Genomic DNA, 19,902 nt, shown 5'->3' with positions numbered 1-19,902 from the left:
TGTCCTTTCTCCCCATTATGGATGTACTTTGAATTTATTAGGGAGTAAAGGAAAACTGGTGAAATTATGTAGTATTTTTGTTATGCTATTGAATTTTGTGTAAAAGATATGCATTCTATATTTTTAGTTTTTTTCCTTCAGGATTGGAATGTTTTTGTGGGGGAATTTGAGAATATTATTTTTTGAAATTAGACACACTGAGGAGCAGGTTATTTCAGTACTAGGAATGCTTTTGTCCCATGTGAAAGCGATGTTCCTTCTGTTTATTTTAAAAATACTGGCTTTTAATCTCCTTGGGTGGAAAACGTTAGATTTTTTTTTAAAGGCAAATTTGCTCTATAGCTGTTTCCACCCTTACAATCAAACAGGCTTTGTTCTTCAAGAATAATTCACAGTAAATAATGCAATACCTCTGAAAGTAGTTCCCTATGGAAAGTCAGAATTAATTTAAACCAGAATTCTGACATGTAGATAAGTTCCAAATTACATTTGGAAATTTTGTTTTTTAAATTATATTTTTCTTTTTTCTAATCCTTTACATTGTAAAGCTTTTTTCATTAATTGGGCATTTATTCCGTGTCTATTATGGGCAAAACACTGTGCTAAGCAAAGTCAGGGATGATTTTATAAAGGGTTATTTAATTCCTTCAATATTTATTAAATATCTATAGGGTATAGAGCACTGTGACAGACACTATAGTAAATAATTCCTAACCTCTAGGAACTAGCAGTCTTGTATTTGAGGGAGAGTAGATATACACACATGAAAAAATAAGTAGTGTAGAAGTTAAATGCCTGAGTGACTTAAGTTCTCTGAACTTAAGTTCAGAGAAGGTCAAGATCAGTGTGAAGGAAAATGATAGTAAAATGAGTCATAGAATAGACAGAACCTGAAATGGGCTCTGAAGATTGTTCGTATTCGAATAGTGTTAGGGGAGATGGAAAGCAAAGGACCCGGGGGTTCTACAGAACATGTTAAATTATGAAAAGTGGTGGTGAGGCTAATGCCTGTATACTAAGGGAACAGATCATCCTCTCCTTGATCATCAGGTTGAGGACAGTGGGAGAAGGGGAAGACATGTGGAGATGTTGGTACCTGAGGGGAGAACCTTGGTTCAGTAAAGACAAAAAAGTTAGTAAGAGAATTAGATAAACCTAGCTGAAGGAGTTTGGGCAAATTGTGTAACTTCTCTTAACCTCAATTTTATTATCAGTAAAACTGTGCCAACCTCATAGTTTAGTATAAGGATTAGAAAGAATATATGTAAAGCATTTAGAACAATGCCTGCAATATGAATAAGCACTATAATATTCAAACTATTCCCATTAAAATAGAGAAATAATAGGCCTCACAGTATCCACTGAGATTTGGGTTCTAGTAGGAGTGAACTGGAAACTTTGAAATCAAATTATTTATATAATACCAATTTTTTTTTTTTTTTTTTGATAGCAAGTCTTGCTCTGTTGCCCAGACTGGAGTGCAGTGGCTCGATCTTGGCTCACTGCAGCCTCCGCCTCCCAGACTGAAGTGATTCTCCTGCCTCAGCCTCCTGAGTAACTGGGATTATAGGCACGTTCCACCACACCTGGCTAATTTTTTGTATTTTTAGTAGAGAGAGGGTTTCACCATGTTAGCCAGGATGGTCTTGATCTCCTGATCTCGTGATCCACCTGCCTCGGCCTCCCAAAGTGCTGGGATTACAGGTGTGAGCCACTGTACCTGGCCCTCCAATGTGTATTTTTTCATCTGTTAATTGATCTTTTCTTTTTATGCATCTGGATTTTTGGTTTTAGCAATCCTATCTTTATACCAAGATTAAGTAATTTGCCTGCATTTTCTTCTAATATTTCTGTGGTTTCATTTTTTTTATGTATAGATTTATGGTCTATTTGAAATTTACTTTTGTATAAAATGTCAGGTGTAGATCAACTTTTATATTTTTTTCCGAAAGGCCATCTAGTTATTTCACCACCATTTAGTCTGTCTTTTTCCCACTGCTTTGAATTGCTACCTTTATCACTGAAGTTTTTTTTGTGCCTAGATCTGTTTCTAGCTGTTTATTCTGTTCCATTGGTCTTTTTTTTTAATGTACAAATAACATGATTTTTAAATTAGAGGTTTTTTTGTTTGTTTGTTGAGACAGAGTCTTGCTTTGTCATCCAAGCTAGAGTGCAGTGGTGCGATCTTGGGTTGTTGCAACCTCTGCTTTTCAGGTTCATGCAGTTCTCCTGCCTCAGCCTCCCAAGTAGCGAGGATTACAGGCCTGTGCCACCGTGCCTGGCTAATGGTTTTTTTGCATTTTTAGTAGTGACAGGGTTTCACCATATCGGCCAGGTTGGTCTCAAACTCCTGATCTCAGGTGATCCACCTGCCTTGGCCTCCCAAAGTGTTGGGATTACAGGGGTGAGCCACCGTGCCCAGCCTTAATTAGAGGTTTTGTTGGTGTTTCAATATGTGGTGGGGCTGTTCCTCTCTCATTCCTCCTCTTTTTCAGGGTTAAACTCAACTTGCCTAGCTCCAGAAAAAAACTGCTTTGTTTTTTAGTGGAATTGCACTATGTTTATCAATTTACTTAGGAATAATTGAATCTTTGTGATGAGTTAGGCTGTTGAAGTTTGAAGTATTATTTTGTGTCTTTCAGCTGTATTTAAAACTTTTCCTCATATAGATTTTTTACATTTCAGGCTAAATTGATTCCTAAATTATTCTATCTTTTTTATTATGGAATTCTAAATGGAGTTTTCTCTTCCGTTATCTTCTTTTTTGTTTATATATTAAGGATATTGATATTTTAAATTGTGGTAAAATATACATGACATATAATTTACCATTTTGATCCTTTTAAAGTATATAGTTCAGTGGCATTAAGTATGTTCACAGTATTGCACAACCATCACCACTATTTAGCTCCTGAACTTTTCATCACTCTGAACAGAAACCCTGAACCCGTTAAGCAGTCACTCCTTGTTCCTTCTTCTCCTCAGCCCCTGCTGACCAAAAATGTGTTTTCTGTGTCTACAAATTTTCCTAGTCTGTGTATTTTATATAAATGGAGTCATACAAATGTGGCCTTTTGTGTCTGGTTTCTTTCTTTTAGCATAATTTTTCAATTTATGTTGTACCATGTATTAGTTCTCCATTCCTTTTTAAGGCCGAATAATATTCTGTTGTGTGGATATACCACATTTTGTTGATTCATTCTTCCCCTGTTAGGCATTTCTGTTTTTTCCTACCTTTTGGCTATTGTGAATAATGTTGCTGTGAACAAAAAGCTGTTGATTTTTTTGTGTGTTGATTTCATATATTTTAACCTTACTGACTTTTTTTTTGTTTGAATTCTGTCATTGGATCTTTTGGTATTTCTAGATTTATGATCACATGTTCTACAAGTAGAGATAGTTTTACTTCTTCTTTGCCAGTTCTTATGTCTCTACTTGCTTTTTGTTGCCTAGTTGCACTGGCTAATAACACACCAAATACAATGTTAAATACTACTGGAGATAGTGGGTATTCTTGCCTTGCTCCGGAACTTGGTAAGAATGCTTTAGGTTTTTCTCCATTATTAAGATACTGACTTTAGGATACAGTGTCTCTATCTCTACCTGTATCTACACGCACAATTTTTCTTGTAATTTTGTGTGTAATTTTTGTTGAAAACACTTCTGCCTGAGACACTGAGGTTCACTTTTATTTTCATTTACCCAAGTATTGCTAGTTTGCCTCTTACATTTTCTAGGTTTTCTGTAACTTTCTTTTTTTCCTCTAATTGAACAGATGAAATTGATTTTGAAGAGAATATGGAATTAACCTTTGTGATTTTCATTTGTTCCCCTCATCCTACTCCCAACTGCTGCAACTCTACTGCTACCCCTGGCCATCTTTATTATGTTTCTAATTCTCACATCCCTTTACTAACAATAGGACAGTTCCAGGATTTTATGGCTTCTCATACCTCTCCAGATAAAGTTAAGTTTCTTAGTGTAGCACATTAGGTACTCAGTCCTCTGTTACATGTGTACTTTCCAAATTTCCATCATTTCTCTCAGTTCTTCAGGTATTCTGAATTATTTTCATCCTTAGAGCATACTGTGCTATTTTCTGGCTCTTCCTTTTCCACATGCGAGTCTTCCTGCTTTAATCTAGCTACAAGTCAAGTGTCAAGTTTTATTTTTCCTTAAAGTGTGCCTGCTTTAAGAGGGTTGTCGCACATCCTCTTGCAAGCAGTCTGCATAGCTACTGCTTCTCAGAGTTTCTTGCTCCTTTTAGCACTCCCTGTGGGACACCACTTGCTTTACTAGTGGTCTTTGTGTGGAGTTCTGGGACATAGTCCCATTGATAGAATATGGCTACCAAAGTTTGTTTTAGTGCCCTTTTGTATTCCTCTGGCAACCTGGAATGTCTCTATCATAGCATTATACCACACTAGCTGATTTACTTGTCCCTTTTCCGAGTACGTGTAATTTAGTAACTAATCAATGCAATTTTTTTTTTTTTTTTTTTTTAATGGAGACAGGGTCTTGCACTGTCACCTAGGCTGGTCTCAAATTCCTGGACTAAAGAGATCCTCCCACCTTCACCCGCTTGAGTAGCAAGAACTATACACATACCACTGCACTTGGCTGATATTTTTTAATTTTTTTGTAGAGACAGGGTCTTACTCTGTTGCCCAGGTTGGTCCCAAACTCCTGCCCTCAAGCGATCCTCTCACTTTGGCCTCCAAAAGTGCTGGGATTATAGGTGTGAGCCCTTATGCCTGGCCCCAATAAATGTTTATTGAATAATAAGTGAATAGTAAAGCAAATTGGGATCTGTTATCTTCGTCGTCTTCTTTCTTCTTTTCTTTTGTCTGTCTTCTTCCTTTTTTAATTTTTTATTTTATTTTATTATTATTTTTTTTGACAGAGTCTTGCCCTGTTATCTAGCTGGAGTGCAGTGGCATGATCATGGCTCACTGCAGCCTGAACCTCCTGGATTCAATTGATTCTCTGGCCTCAGCCTCCCAAGTAGCTGTAACTATAGGTGTGCACCACTATTCCTGTCTAATTTTTAAAAATTTATTTGTGGAGATGGGGTCTTGCTATGTTGCCCAGGATGGTCTCAAACTCCTGAGCTCAAGCAGCCCTCTCGCCTCAGCCTCCCAAACACGGGGATTACAGGCGTGAGCCATTGTGCCTTGCCCTTCTTGATTTTACTCTGTCTTTCAAGATTCCTTACTGATTAGGTTAAGATTTCATAGAGAGAGCCAGTTTATTTTCTAGTGATTAATTGTGGTTCCTACAGTTAAATTTCTTTTTATTTCAAATTAAGTTTTGGATTGTAAGCACCTTGATTAGGCAAAAAGGAGCAGAGGGCTGCTGAGGCCCAGGTCACAATTAGTATTTCCTGTCACCACTGGAGATGCGCTGCGTACAGCTTTCTGTCATGAGGAGGTAAAACAGAAACTGAAATAAGTGAGTATCCCTGAGAGACAGTGCCTTCTCATGCAGTAAATGGTAGACCGTGCTATTCGTTATATCATTGATTGAACCGGTTGTTTATTTTGGTAAAAAGTAAAGTCTTTTTTACATCTAGGAACCCCTCTATTGACAGTGTCATTTCTGTTTAAAAGTAGGAATGAAGAATTAGTGAGGAGTGGAGGAAGAGAAATTATACAGAGAAAGCATATTTTTCTTTTCTAAATTTGTGTATTTATGTGTAAGTCTATAGGAAATTCGTGAAATACTCTGAAATTTATGTGTTCTACTTTACATAAAGCTTCTATGTGAGAGGATTTAAAAATCAATGTGCACATTCAAATCTAAGCTGTTTGGCTCACTGTTGCCCTATCTATCTTATTTAATATTTTGGCTGTTTTAACACATGTATCTTTTGAAGAGGAAGAAGTGGTTGTCAGCAAAAGTTTGTTTTCTTTGCGTAAAGGGAAATTAATAAAATGCCTCTTTGTTTCATGATCAAATATATTGTTTGACCTCTTCCATAGAAATTTCAAGAAATTGCTGAAAAAAATATGGAAAAATTGAACCATATTGAGAAGTCGCATGAACAGTTGGTTCTCGAAAATTTGCACTTCAAAAAACTGTTATCACAGACTCAAAGGGAACAGACATCCTTGCTGGCAGCCTGTGCATTGATGGCTGGTGCCTTATATCCCCTCTATAGCCGATCATGTGCCTTGTCTACACAGAGAGATTTTCTCCAGGAGCAGGTCAACACCTTTGAGTTGTTCAAATTGGAAATTAGAACTCTAGCCCAGGCTTTGTCAACTGTAGAGGAAAAGAAGCAAGAGGAAGCCAAGATGAAAAAGAAAACATTCAAAGGATTCATACGTATATTTCGGAAAGTTGTTATTGCAATTTTGGCAGCAAACAGACTCAAGGTTTTGGGCCAATCATGTGCCTCTCTTTTTACCTGGATGGAGAGTTTCAAAGAAGGCATAGGCATGTTAGTGTGCACAGGAGAGCCCAAAGACAAGCATAAATTTCCAAGTAAGATAATTTGTGCTTTTAAAAATATAGGTTGCATGTAAGTGAAATATACAGTGTGACTATACCTGGCTATTATGGAAAAACTTTAAAAAAATCATGTAAAATGCCAAATAATATAACATAGTCTCCATATGTATGTATATGTGTGTATGGATAAGTGAATATTTTGTATAAATTAGGCTGTGTTTTTTTGTTTTAAGCAGATTAGAATATAAGGTGACAAATATGTATAATTTGAACTTTGTCTTGTTTTATATTTGAATCCTCTGCAGTAAAGCAAAGAGTTTATACAGTGATTTTTCAGTTATGTCAATCAAAAACTGCCCTATTTCAAATTATCAGTATGATTTATTTTCAGTTTCTATGAATAAGTATGAAATGGGTTAAAAATATATTGAAGAATTGTATGAAAATGAGACAAATAAATTTTCCAGTTGTTTTTGAATGCTTAACTATTTTGAAGAAATGACTTGTTTTTATTTTTAAAAAGCAGACTATTAAGTAGTGTAAGTGAAACCAAAGAAAATTTCTTTTTTCTGTTTTTTTGGTGTCATTTACAGTTATTTGTAAATTAGGTCGAGCTAATCTAACATTTCTTAATAGATTTTTGCACAGTAGGCAATGTTCACAATAGGGTTTGATCTGTTTCTTAAATAGCTGAACACTGCTATGAATTTTAAATATAGATTTTAATAAAGTTTTGTAGAATTTTACAATGGATTTTTTCAATTTTACAGAACATCAAAAGGAGCAGTTGCGTTGTTTACAAGCGCTTAATTGGCTCACCAGTTCTGACCTTCTTGCTGCAATAATCAGTTCTATGACTGAATTACAAGATGTCATTGGTAAAACAGGTATGGTTCCTTCTTTTATGTCCTTGCAAAATACATTTAAGAACAAATGTCCAGAAATTCTTTATTGCACAAATTCTAATAAACCGTATAGGGAGAAAATAAATTTATTTTTATCTTTATTTTATTCAGTCACGGAGAGATTAATTCTGTACTTAATGATGTAAATTAATATAAATTTTGTCTTTATGGGGAAATGACTTTTCTTGGTGAATGTATCCACCTTATTTTTTTTTCTTTCCGTTTTTCCTATGGAAAGCTCATCATTAGCTTTTTATTAAGTAATACTGGCAATGTTCTTTCATATGTTTTGGCCTTGTTTCACTTCTACTTGTGGCTGTAAATTTCATAAGCTTGAGTAATGTGAGAGCCAGTAGAAAATTTTTCTCTCTCTCTTTGTGATTTTTTTAACTTTTTCTAGTGTATTTTAGATACAATTAATTTGGATAGTCTGCTCCTTCCTACCTGGTGTGGAACCACCTATTATCAGCGATTTACAAAGGTTTAAAATGCAAGTTTTTAAAAATGATTCAGATTGCATGATATTTTGTCTGACAGGTTCAATGAAAACTAATTGGACTAATTATGGTCATTTCAGACACATTAGTTGTTAAAATTGTGTAATGGACTTGTTAAGGTTTGCCTGTTTAATGAAATGTAAGCCTGGATGTAATGATAATTTGGGATTTAATTAGACATTTCCACTGTGCAAATATAGATCATACATTGTGATTTCAAATATGTAAACCTAGACTTTTGTAGTAGGAAACTTAAAGATTATTTTTAAGTTATGGCCATTGATGTTGGTAAGCAATGTGCATATTTAATGTGTTGGCAGAACCTCAAGATACTGGGTTTGGAGTCTGAAATAAAATTCTGAACTAAATATATTTTAAGAATTTTGGTATTATAACTTTAAAGCAGAACTGGACATTCTTGAAAGAGCTTAGAAATAGTTTTAGATTTGGTTTAAGAAACAGGTGATTTGAGTGCTTCCAAGATGGCCAAATAGGAACAGCTCCAGTATGCAACTCTAGCAAGATCTATGCAGAAGATGGGTGATTTCTGCGTTTCCAACTGAGGTACCTTGTTCATCTCATTCAGACTGGTTGGACAGTGAGTACAGCCCACGGAGGGTGAGCTGAAGCAGGGCGGGGCGTCACCTCATCCGGGAAGTGCAAGGGGTCGGGGGATTTCCCTTTCCTAGCCAAGGGAAGCTGTGAGAGACTGTACTGGCAGGAATGGTACACTTCCGCTCAAATACTCCGCTTTTTCCACAATCTTCACAACTGGCAGGCCAGGAGATTCTCTCCAGTGCCTGGCTCGGCGGGTCCCATGCCCATGGAGCCCAGCAATCTAAGATCCATTGACTTGAAATCCTTGTTGCTAGCGCAGCAGTCTGTGAACGACCTGGGATGCTGGAGCTTGGTGGGAGGAGGGGCGTCCACCATTGCTGAGGCTTGAGTAGGTGGTTTTATGCTCACAGTGTAAACAAAGCTGCTGGGAAGTGTGAACTGGGCGGAGCCCACCGCAGCTCGCCAGGACTGACTGCCTCTGTAGATTCCAGCTCTGTGGACATGGCATATCTGATCAAAAGGCAGCAGCCCTAGTCAGGGACTTATAGATAAAAACCGTCATTTTCCTGGGACAAAGCCCGTGGGGGAAGGGGCAGCTGTGGGCACAGCTTCTGCAGACTTAAACGTCCCTGCGTGACAGCTCTGAAGAGAGCAGTGGTTCTCCCAGCACATTTGAGCTCTAATAATAGGCAGACTGCCTCCTCAAGTGGGTCCATGACCACCGCGTAGCCTGACTGGGAGACACCTCCCAGCAGGGGCTGACGGACAACTCTTACAGGAGAACTCTGGCTGGCATCTGGCAGGTGCCCCTCTGGGATGATGCTTCCAGAGGAAGGATAAGGCAGCAATACTTGCTGTTTTATAGCCTCCACTGCTGATACCCAGGCAGACAGGGTCTGGACTGGACGTCTGGCAAACTCCACCAGATCTGAGATTGAGGTGCCCATTAGAAGGAAAATTAACAAACAGAAAGGAATAGCTTCAACATCAACAAAAAGGACATCCACACCAAAACCCCATCCATAAGTCACCAACATCAAAGACCAAAGGTAGAGAAAACCACAAAGATGGGGAGAAACCAGAGCAGAAAGGCTGAAAATTCCCAAAACCAGAACACGTCTTCTCCGAAAGATCACAACTCCTCGCCAGCAGGGGAACAAAATTGGATGGAGAATGACTTGGACGAGTTGACAGATGTAGGGTTCCGAAGATGAGTAATAACAAACTTCTTCGAGCTAAAGGAGAATGTTCTAACCCATTGCAAGGAAGCTAAAAATCTTGAAAAAAGGTTAAAGGAGTGCTAACTAGAATAACCAGTGTAGAGAAGAACATAAATGACCTGATGCAGTTAAAAAACACAGCATGAGAAATTCATGAAGCATACACAAGCTTCAATAGCCAATTTGATCAAGCGGAAGAAAGGATATCCATGATTGAAGATCAAATTAATGAAATAAAATGAGAAGACAAGATTAGAGAAAAAAGAGTAAAACAAATGAACAAAGCCTCCAAGAAATATGGGACTGTGTGAAAAGACCAAATCTACGTTTGATTGGTGTACCTGAAAGTGATGAGGAGAGTGGAATGAACTTAGAAAACACTCTTCAGGATATTATCCAGGAGAACTTCCCCAACCTAGCAAGGCAGGCCAACATTCAAATTCAGGAAGTACAGAGAACACTACAAAGATACTCCTTGAGAAGAGCAACCCCAAGACACATAATTCTCAGATTCGCCAATGTTGAAGTAAAGGAAAAAATGTTAAGGGCAGCCAGAGAGAAAGGTTGGGTTACCCACAAAGGGAAGCCCATCAGACTAACAGCGGATCTCTTGGCAGAAACCTTACAGCCGGAAGAGAGTGGGAGGCCAATGTTCAACATTCTTAAAGAAAATAATTTTCAACTCAGAATTTCATATACAGCCAAACTAAGCTTCTTAAATGAAGGAGAAATAAAATCCTTTACAGACATGCAAATGCTGAGAGATTTTGTCACCAACAGGTCTGCCTTACAAGAGCTCCTGAAGGAAGCACTAAACATGGAAAGGAAGAACAGGTACCAGCCACTGCAAAAACATGCCAAATTGTAAAGACCATCAACGCTATGAAGCAAATGCATCAACTAATGGGCAGAATAACCAGTTAGCATCATAATGACAGGATCAAATTCACACATAACAATATTAACCTTAAATGTAAATGGGTTAAATGCCTCAAGTAAAAGACACAGACTGGCAAATTGGATAAAGAGTCAAGACCCATTGGTATGCTGTATTCAGGAGAACCATTTCACATGCAAAGATGCAGATAGGCTCAAAATAAAGGGATGGAGGAAGATCTACCAAGCAAATGGCAATCAAAAAAGGCAGGGGTTGCTATCCTAGTCTCTGATAAAACAGACATTAAACCAGCAAAGATCAAAAGAGACAAAGAAGGCCATTACATAATGGTAAAGGGATCAATTCAACAAGAGCTAACTATCCTAAATATATATGCACCCAATACAGGAGCACCCAGATTCATAAAGCAAGTCCTTAGAGACCTACAAAGAGACTTAGAGTCCCACACAATAATAATAGGAGACTTTAACACTCCACTGTCAATATTAGACAGATCGAGACAGAAAATTAACAAGGATATCCAGGACTTGAACTCAGCTCTGGACCAAGCAGACCTAATAGACATCTACAGAACTCTCCAGCTCAAATCAACAGAATATATTCTTCTCAGCACCGCATCACACTTATTCTAAAATTGACCACATAATTGGAAATAAAACACTCCTCAGCAAATGTAAAAGAACTGAAATCACAACAAACTGTCTCTCAGACCACAGTGCAATCAAATTAAAACTCAGGATTAAGAAACTCACTCAAAGCCAGGTGCGGTGGCTCAAGCCTGTAATTCCAGCACTTTGGGAGGCCGAGACGGGCGGATCACGAGGTCAGGAGATTGAGACCATCCTGGCTAACACGGTGAAACCCCGTCTCTACTAAATACAAAAAACTAGCCGGGCGAGGTGGCAGGCGCCTATAGTCCCAGCTACTCGGGAGGCTGAGTCAGGAGAATGGCATAAATGGGGGAGGTGGAGCTTGCAGTGAGCTGAGATCCCGCCACTGCGCTCCAGCCTGGGCAACAGAGCGAGAATCCATCTCAAAAAAAAAAAAAAAAAAAGAAGAAACTCATTCAAAATCGCACAACTACATGGAAACTGAACAACCGGCTCCTGAATGACTACTGGGTAAATAACAAAATGAAGGCAGAAATAAAGATGTTCTTGGAAACCAATGAGAACAAAGACACAGCGTACCAGAATCTCTGGGACACATTTAAGGAAGTAAGTAGAGGGAAATTTATAGCACTAAACACCCACAAGAGAAAGCAGGAAAGATCAAAATCAGTGCCCTAACATCACAATTAAAAGAACTAGAGAAGCAAGAGCAAACAAATTCAAAGGCTAGCAGAAGGCAAGAAATAACTAAGATCAGAGCAGAACTGAAGGAGATAGAGACACAAAAAACCCTTCAAAAAATCAATGAATCCAGGAGCTGGTTTTTTGAAAAGATCAACAAAATAGACCACTAGCAAGACTAATAAGGAAGAAAAGAGAGAAGAATCAAATAGATGCAATAAAAAATGATAAAGGGAATATCACCACTGATCCCACACAAATACAAACTACCATTGGATAATACTATAAACACCTCTACAAAAATAAATTAGAAAATCTAGAACAAATGGATAAATTCCTGGACACATACACCCTCCCAAGACTAAACCAGGAAGAAGGTGAATCTCTGAATAGATCAGTAACAGGTTCTGAAATTGAGGCAATAATTAATAGCCTACCAACTGAAAAAAGCCCAGGACCAGATGGATTCACAACTGAATTCTACTAGACGTACAAAGAGGAGCTGGTACCATTCCTTCTGAAACTATTCCAATCAGTAGAAAAAGAGAGAATCCTCCCTAACTCATTTCATGAGGCCAGCATCATCCTGATACCAAAGCCTGGCAGAGATACAACAAAAAAAGAGAATTTTAGACCAATATCCCTGATGAACATCAGTGTGAAAATCCTCAATAAAATACTGGCAGACCGAATCCAGCAGCACATCAAAAAGCTTATCCACCACGATCAAGTCGGCTTCATCCCTGGGATGCAAACCTGGTTCAACATAGGCAAATTAATAAACAAAATCCATCACATAAACAGAACCAAAGACAAAAACCATATGATTATCTCAATAGATGCAGAAAAGGCCTTCGACAAAATTCAGCAGCCCTTCATGCTAAAAACTCTCAATAAACTAGGTATCGATGGAATGTGTCTCATAATAATAAGAGCTATTTATGACAAACCCACAGCCAATATCATACTGAATGGGCAAAAACTGAAAGCATTCCCTTTGAAAAGCAGCACAAGACAAGGATACCCTCTCTCACCACTCTTATTCAACATAGCATTTTAAGTTCTGGCCAGGGCAATCAGGCAAGAAAAAGAAAGGGTATTCCATTAGGAAGAGAGGAAGTCAAATTGCCTCTGTTTGCAGACGACATGTCTGTATATTTAGAAAACCCCATCGTCTCAGCCAAAATCTCCTTAAGCTGAGAATCAACTTCAGCAAAGTCTCAGGATACAAAATCAATGCGCAACAATCACAAGCATTCCTATACACCAGTAACAGACAAACAGAGAACCAAATCATGAGTGATCTCCCATGCACTTCCAGTTGCTAGAAAGAGAATAAAATACCTAGGAATCCAACTTACAAGGGATGTGAAGGACCTCTTCAAGGAGAACTACAAACCACTGCTTAAGGAAGTAAAAGAGGACACAAACAAATGGAAAAACATTCCATGCTCATGGGTAGGAAGAATCAATATTGTGAAAATGGCCATACTGCCCAAAGTAATTTATAGATTCAGTGCTATCCACATCAAGCTGCCATTGACTTTCTTCACTGAATTGGGAAAAACTACTTTAAATTTCATATGGAACCAACAAGAGCCCACATAGCCAAGATGATCCTAAGGAAAAAGAACAAAGCTGGAGGCATCACGCTACCTGACTTCATACTACAAGACTACAGTAATCAAAACAGCATGGTACTGGTACCAAAACAGATACATAGACCAATGGAACAGAACAGCGGCCTCAGAAATAACACCACACATCTACAACCATCTGATCTTTGACAGGCCTGACAAAAACAAGCAATGGGGAAAGGATTCCGTATTTAATAAATGGTGCTGGGAAAACTGGCTAGCCATATGCAGAAAGCTGAAACCGGATCCCTTCCTTATACCTTACACAAAAATTTACTCAAGATGGACTAAAGACTTAAATGTAAGACCTAAAAGCCCTAAAAGAAAACCTAGGCCATACCATTCAGGACATTGGCATGGGCAAAGACTTCATGACTAAAACACCAAAAGCAATGGCAACAAAAGCTAAAATAGACACATGGGATCTAATTAAACTGAAGAGCTTCTGCAGAGCAGAAGAAACTATCATGAGAGTAAACAGGCAACCTACCGAATGGGAGAAAATTTTTGCAATTTATCCATGTGACAAAGGGCTAATATCCAGAATCTATGAAGAACTTACAAGAAATTTGAAGAACTTACAAGAATTTACAAGAAAAAAACAACCCCATCAAAAAGTGGGCAAAGGATATGAACAGACACTTCTCAAAAGAAGACATTTATGCAACCAACAATCATGAAAAAATGCTCATCATCACTGGCCATCAGAGAAATGCAAATCAAAACCACAATGAGTTACCATCTCACAGCAGTTAGAATGGCGATCATTAAAAAGTCAGGAAACAACAGATGCTGGACAGGATGCGGAGAAATAGAAATGCTTTGACACTGTTGGTGGGAGTGTAAATTAGTTCAACCATTGTGGAAGACAGTGTGGCGATTCCTCAAGGATCTAGAACTAGAAATACCATTTGACCCAAGTAATTCTATTACTGGGTATATACCCAAAGGATCATAAGTCATGCTGCTATAAAGACACATGCACACGTATGTTTATTGTGGCACTATTCACAATAGCAAAGACTTGGAACCAACCCTAATGTCCATCAATAATAGACTGGATAAAGAAAATGTTGCACATATACACTATGAAATACTATGCAGCCACAAAAAGAGATGAGTTCATGTCCTTTGCAGGATCATGGATGAAGCTGGAAACCATCATTCTGAGCAAACTATCACAAGGACAGAAAACCAAACAGCACATGTTCTCACTAATAAGTAGCAGTTGAACAGTGAGAACACATGGACACAGGAAGGGGAACATCACACACCAGGGCCTGTCGGGGGTGCGGACTGGGAGAGGGATAGCATTAGGAGAAATACCTAATGTAAATGATGAATTGATGGTGCAGCAAACCAACACGGCACATGTATACCTATATAACAAACCTGCACATTGTGCACATATACCCCAGAACTTAAAGTATATATATATAAAGAAAAGAAACAGGAGATTTATGTTACCAATACTCTTTGTAAGTATGACGCTTAAAAGTAGATTGGTTTCTTAAGCTATCATCTTGTTTACGTTATTAATTTATTTCATGCATTTTTTCTTGTCACTGTGTTATATATATATTCTAGGAGATAAAATGTGTAAATTGGTCTGATACTATAGAAAATATGCACAATTGTTAGAGAACAAGAATGACAACTCATGAGCGACTTCAAGCAGAATATAATTAAGGATGAAATGAAGAGGTACAGCTTTTAATGCTACGAGAATCTACAGAAGGTGCTGCTCAGTGTGGGCTTATGAGTATAGGGAAGGCTTCAGGGAGGAACTTGTGATTTAGCTAGGCTTAGAATGATGGCAGGTTAGAGAGGAGAGATGGCATTCAGACTAAGGGCATGGTTAAGCAGAGATGCAGAGGTGGGAATAAACACAGAATGGAAAGAACAGACATTAAAGGGATGAGAATGAAAATCCATGCCTAGCAGACCTGGCTTATAGATAGTGATTAATAAAGGATATTTTCCATTATTCATATTGGAAGAAAGATGCATCATTGGCATGGGGTCAAATTGCAGAAGTTTTATAAAACCAGGCAGTAATTTCCTCTGAGCACATTCCAAAAGTGGCCCCTTACAACACTTTCAGTGTTAAAATATTGACACAGTAATTAAGACCCTGATAAAGACATGCATAGGTAAGATTTACCAAGTAGAAGGTGGTGTCTTTACATGCTTGCCTAAATCTAGGAGCAGAGGTGCCTTTGATATTAGACCTGGCTATGCCTCTAACAGCTAGAGGAAATAGCAAGTTCAGGCAAACTTTTTTTTTAGGGGAAGTTTTAAATGTTTGTTGGCTAAGAAACACTACTCTGAGAAGAGTAAGTGATTGTTAATAAAGGGAGAGAATTACTGATATATCACAGTCATGAGAAATACTGGAAGGAATATGGTCCAGACAGGTAGATAATGGAATATTATTGGACTAACATGAAATTATCAGTGTGGACCCTCTCTGGAGGGGTTTGTTTATGTAATATTTTTCCAGGATCATGTGTTTTCCTTTTAAGTTATATTTTTGTAGTAGAAATTTCAGGTATTTTGGCAGAAAGGATGGGAACGTATTTTCAGAAAGTTAAAGCGTATGAGTAGTTACAAAGAGATAATAATGAGAGTGATAAATATAAAACCATAAGAGCTTATATAGTCATGTGGAGTTTCCAATTTAGCATATGAATAACCTAAACAGGTAAACTTTATTGTATGGTAGAGAGAGCATTAGCTTTGAACAGAGCAGATTTGATTTTGTATCCAAATCTAGTTATCATTTATCTAATTATCAGTTGTGTGAAACTGGGCACGTTATTTAACTTTACTGGGTCTCAGATTCTTTGCCTATAAATGAAGATATTGTCTTCTTCCTGGCTGTTACGAGGATTTAGTGAGATAATACTTGTTGAGCATTGTATATAATACCTGGCATTTGGTGGGTGCTAAAAAATAGTTGTCCCCTTATTACTCATTTCACTGTGAGAGTAGAGTATAACATAAATGAGCATGCATGCACACATGCACATACACACACATACTCCTTTATACATTTTCAGGCTACTATTTATTAATCTTCTATCCTAAAATTGCTAAGCTGCTCTACAGGGGAGGCAATACTTTAGGGTTAAGTAGGAATTCTGCCTGACTTTGAATGCTGGTTCTGACACTAGCTGTGTGACCTTGGGCAAGTTATTTAGATCCTGTGTGCGTCAATTTCTTTATTTATAAAATGGGGGAAAGTAGTTTTACCTATCTCATAGAGTTATTTACAAGACTGAATGAATACATTTTTAAAGTACTTAGAAGAGTCTTTGATTACTGGTTTGCTTACTTTGCTTAGTTCATATATTGGTCATTATTAATATTTATTGCATTAACAGAATAATACATTTTATAAAAAATAAGATCAGATGGAAATACATTGGTTTATCTTATAATTTCAAGGTAATTTAAATATTATATGTAGCTATAAATTTTAAAAAGATGGTTCTGTTATAAATTAGTATATAAAGATCAAGGAGAAGTTTATTCTCTGAATAGAATGACATTGTATGTTTGGAAGAGGTTTGCCTTCTTTGTAATTATTGGATGACCCTATTTAAAATACCTTAATCAAATAGGAATTTTTCCTCCCAAATAAAAGAAAGTCTAGAGGTAAGTAGAAATCTAGACTGGGTCTTTCTTCTCTGCTATCCTTAATGTGTTCGTGTTTGTGCCTCTTAGTTTTAAGCTGGCTACTCTACTTTCAGGCATCAGGATTGCATTTTTGCAAGAAGGAAGAGGGAAGGGCAAAATGTGAAGGCATTCATACATTGTTGGTGGGAATGAAAAGGATACGGATGCTTTGGAAAAGAGTCTGGAAGTTCCTTAAAAAGTTAAGCATAGAGTTATCGTATGAGCCAGAAATTCACTCCTAGGAATGTATCCAAGAGAAAGAGAAATGAAAGCATACATTCATACAAACACAAACCAATTCAAGTGTTTGTGAATTGGATACATTTACAAATGGTCATAGCATCAGTATGCGTGAGTCAAAAAGTGAAAAGAAAACCCAGATGTCTATCAACTGATTAATGGATAGATATCTAAATGATGAACAAAAAAGGAATAAAGTAATAAACTAATAAAAAAGGAATAAAGAAAATAAAAAGGAATAAAGTACTGCTACATGCTATAAAGTGAATGATCCCTGAAGACATTATGCAAAGTGAAAGAGGATGGTGACAAAAGATCACATATTGCATGATTCCATTTATTTGAAATGTCTAGAGTAGACAAATCTAGAGAAAGAAAGCAGATTAGTGGTTGCCCAGGGCTGGAGTGGGGGTTAAGGGAGTATGGGAAGTGACTGCTAATGGATATAGAGTTTCTTTTGGGGTTGATAAAAATGTTTTAAAATTGGTTGTGGTTATAGTTGCACAACTCCGTGATTATACTAAAAAACATTGATTTGTATACTTGAAATGGGCAAACTGTATGATGTTTAATTATATCTCAAGAAAGCTGTTACAGATGTGAAGTGATATGGCTGCTGAATATATTCCTTTATGTCAGGAAGGCAAAAACTTTCCCAGAAGCTCACCCAGCAGTCTTCTCTTCTTGTTTCATTGACCTGAACCTGAATCACATGGTTATTCCTGGCTGGCTAGCTAGAAGGTGGCAACAGAGAAGGGATGGTTTGTAGATGAATCCACTAATCAACAAACCTAACATAGAGAGGATTCACTTTCTAAAAAGCAAATATCACTTATTACCTCCACATCTACTGCCCCACCCTACCATTACAAAGGAAAACCGGTCAATTCAGAAAACTTGAAAAAAATAGAAAAGAATAAAAATAACAGAAACAAAAAATATTTTTCTATCACTCAGCTCACACAAGAATGGTTACTGTTACTTTTTCTTTTTTAATGATTTCAACTTTTATTTTAGATCAGGGAGTACATGTGCCAATTTGTTACATGGGTATATTGTGTAATGCTGAGGTTTGGGATACGAATGAGTCCATCACCCAGGTAATAAGCATAGTACCCAATAGGTAGGTTTTCAGCCCTTACCCACCTCTTTCACTCCCTGCTCTAGTAGTCCCCTGTGTCTGTTCCCATCTTTATGTCCATGTATACCCAATGCTTAGCTCCCACTTACAAGTAAAAATGTGGTATTTGTTTTTCTGTTCCTGTGTTAATTTGCTTATGATAATGGCTATTAATAGTTTGACTCTATGTCCCCACCCAAATCTCATCCCGAACTGTACTCCCATAATTCTGGCATGTTGTGGGAGAGACCTGGTGGGAGATAATTTAATCATGGGGGTGGTTTCCCACATACTGTTCTCATGACAGTGAATAAGTCTTATAAGATCTGATGGCTTGATAAGGGGAAACCCATTCCGCTTCATTCTCCTTCTCTCTCTTGCTGCCACCATATGAGATGTGCCTTTCACCTTCCACTGTAATTGTGAGGCCTCCTTAGCCATGTGGAACTATAAGTCCAATAAACCTCTTTCTTTTGTAAGTTGCTCAGTCTCAGGTATTTCTTTATCAGCAATGTGAAAATGGACTAATACAGTAAATTGGTACCAGTAGAGTGGGGCGTTGCTGAAAATATACCTGAAAATGTGAAAAGATACCTGAAAATGTGGAAGCGACTTTGGAACTGGGAAACAGGCAGAGGCTGAAACAGTTTGGAGGGCTCAGAAGAAGACAGGAAAATGTGGGAAAGCTTGGAACTTCCTAGAGTCTTACTGAATGGCTTTGCCTGAAAGCCTGATAGATACATGAATAAGGTCCAGGCTGAGGTGGTCTCAGATGGAGATGAGGAACTTGAAGGGTATTGGAGTAGAGATTTGGGTGGGGACACAGCCAAACCATATCATTCCACCCTGACTCCCTCCCAAATCTCATGTCCTTGTCTTTACAAGGAAGGAATTTACAAAAGAAAGAGGTTTATTTGACTTATAGTTCCACATGGCTGAGGAGGCCTCACAATTACAGTGGAAGGTGAAAGGCACGTCTCACATGGTGGCAGCAAGAGAGAGAAGGAGAATGAAGCGGAATGGGTTTCCCCTTATCAAGCCATCAGATCTCGTAAGACTTGCTTAAACGTAAACTTGTTACGTTTTAGCAAATAGAGTGGCGGTGTTTTGCCCCTGCCCTAGAGATTTGTGGAACTTTGAACTTGAGAGAGATGATTTAAGGTATCTGGTGGAAGAAATTTCTAAGCAGCAAAGCATTCAAGAGGTGACTTGGGTACTGTTAAAGGCATTTAGTTTTATAAGGGAAGCAGAGCATAAAAGTTCAGGAATGTGCAGCCTGACAATATGATAGAGAGAAAAACCCATTTTCTGAGGAGAAATTCAAGTGGGTTGCAGAAATTTGCATAAGTAACGATTAGCTGAATCCCCAAGACAATGGGGAAAATGTCTCCAGGTCATGTC

The 19,902-nt window shown here is 37.8% G+C and overlaps 1 protein-coding gene across 2 annotated transcripts in view; it reads left to right on the top strand.

The window, feature by feature from the left end:
* CCDC171 (coiled-coil domain containing 171) overlaps window positions 1-19,902 on the top strand; it is a 398,142-nt gene that overhangs the window by 160,122 nt on the left and 218,118 nt on the right. For both annotated transcript variants that reach the window (XM_025359528.1, XM_025359526.1), the window contains 2 exons: window positions 5,982-6,486; window positions 7,224-7,340. In XM_025359528.1, the coding sequence (XP_025215313.1) occupies window positions 5,982-6,486; window positions 7,224-7,340 (622 nt within the window). The remainder of the gene's footprint in view (window positions 1-5,981; window positions 6,487-7,223; window positions 7,341-19,902) is intronic.

This window comes from Theropithecus gelada, chromosome 15 (genome assembly GCF_003255815.1).
Source record: "Theropithecus gelada isolate Dixy chromosome 15, Tgel_1.0, whole genome shotgun sequence".
Lineage (NCBI taxonomy): Eukaryota > Metazoa > Chordata > Mammalia > Primates > Cercopithecidae > Theropithecus > Theropithecus gelada.
The sequence above is the reverse complement of the archived record's forward strand: the minus strand, read 5'-3'. Positions and strand labels throughout refer to the sequence as shown.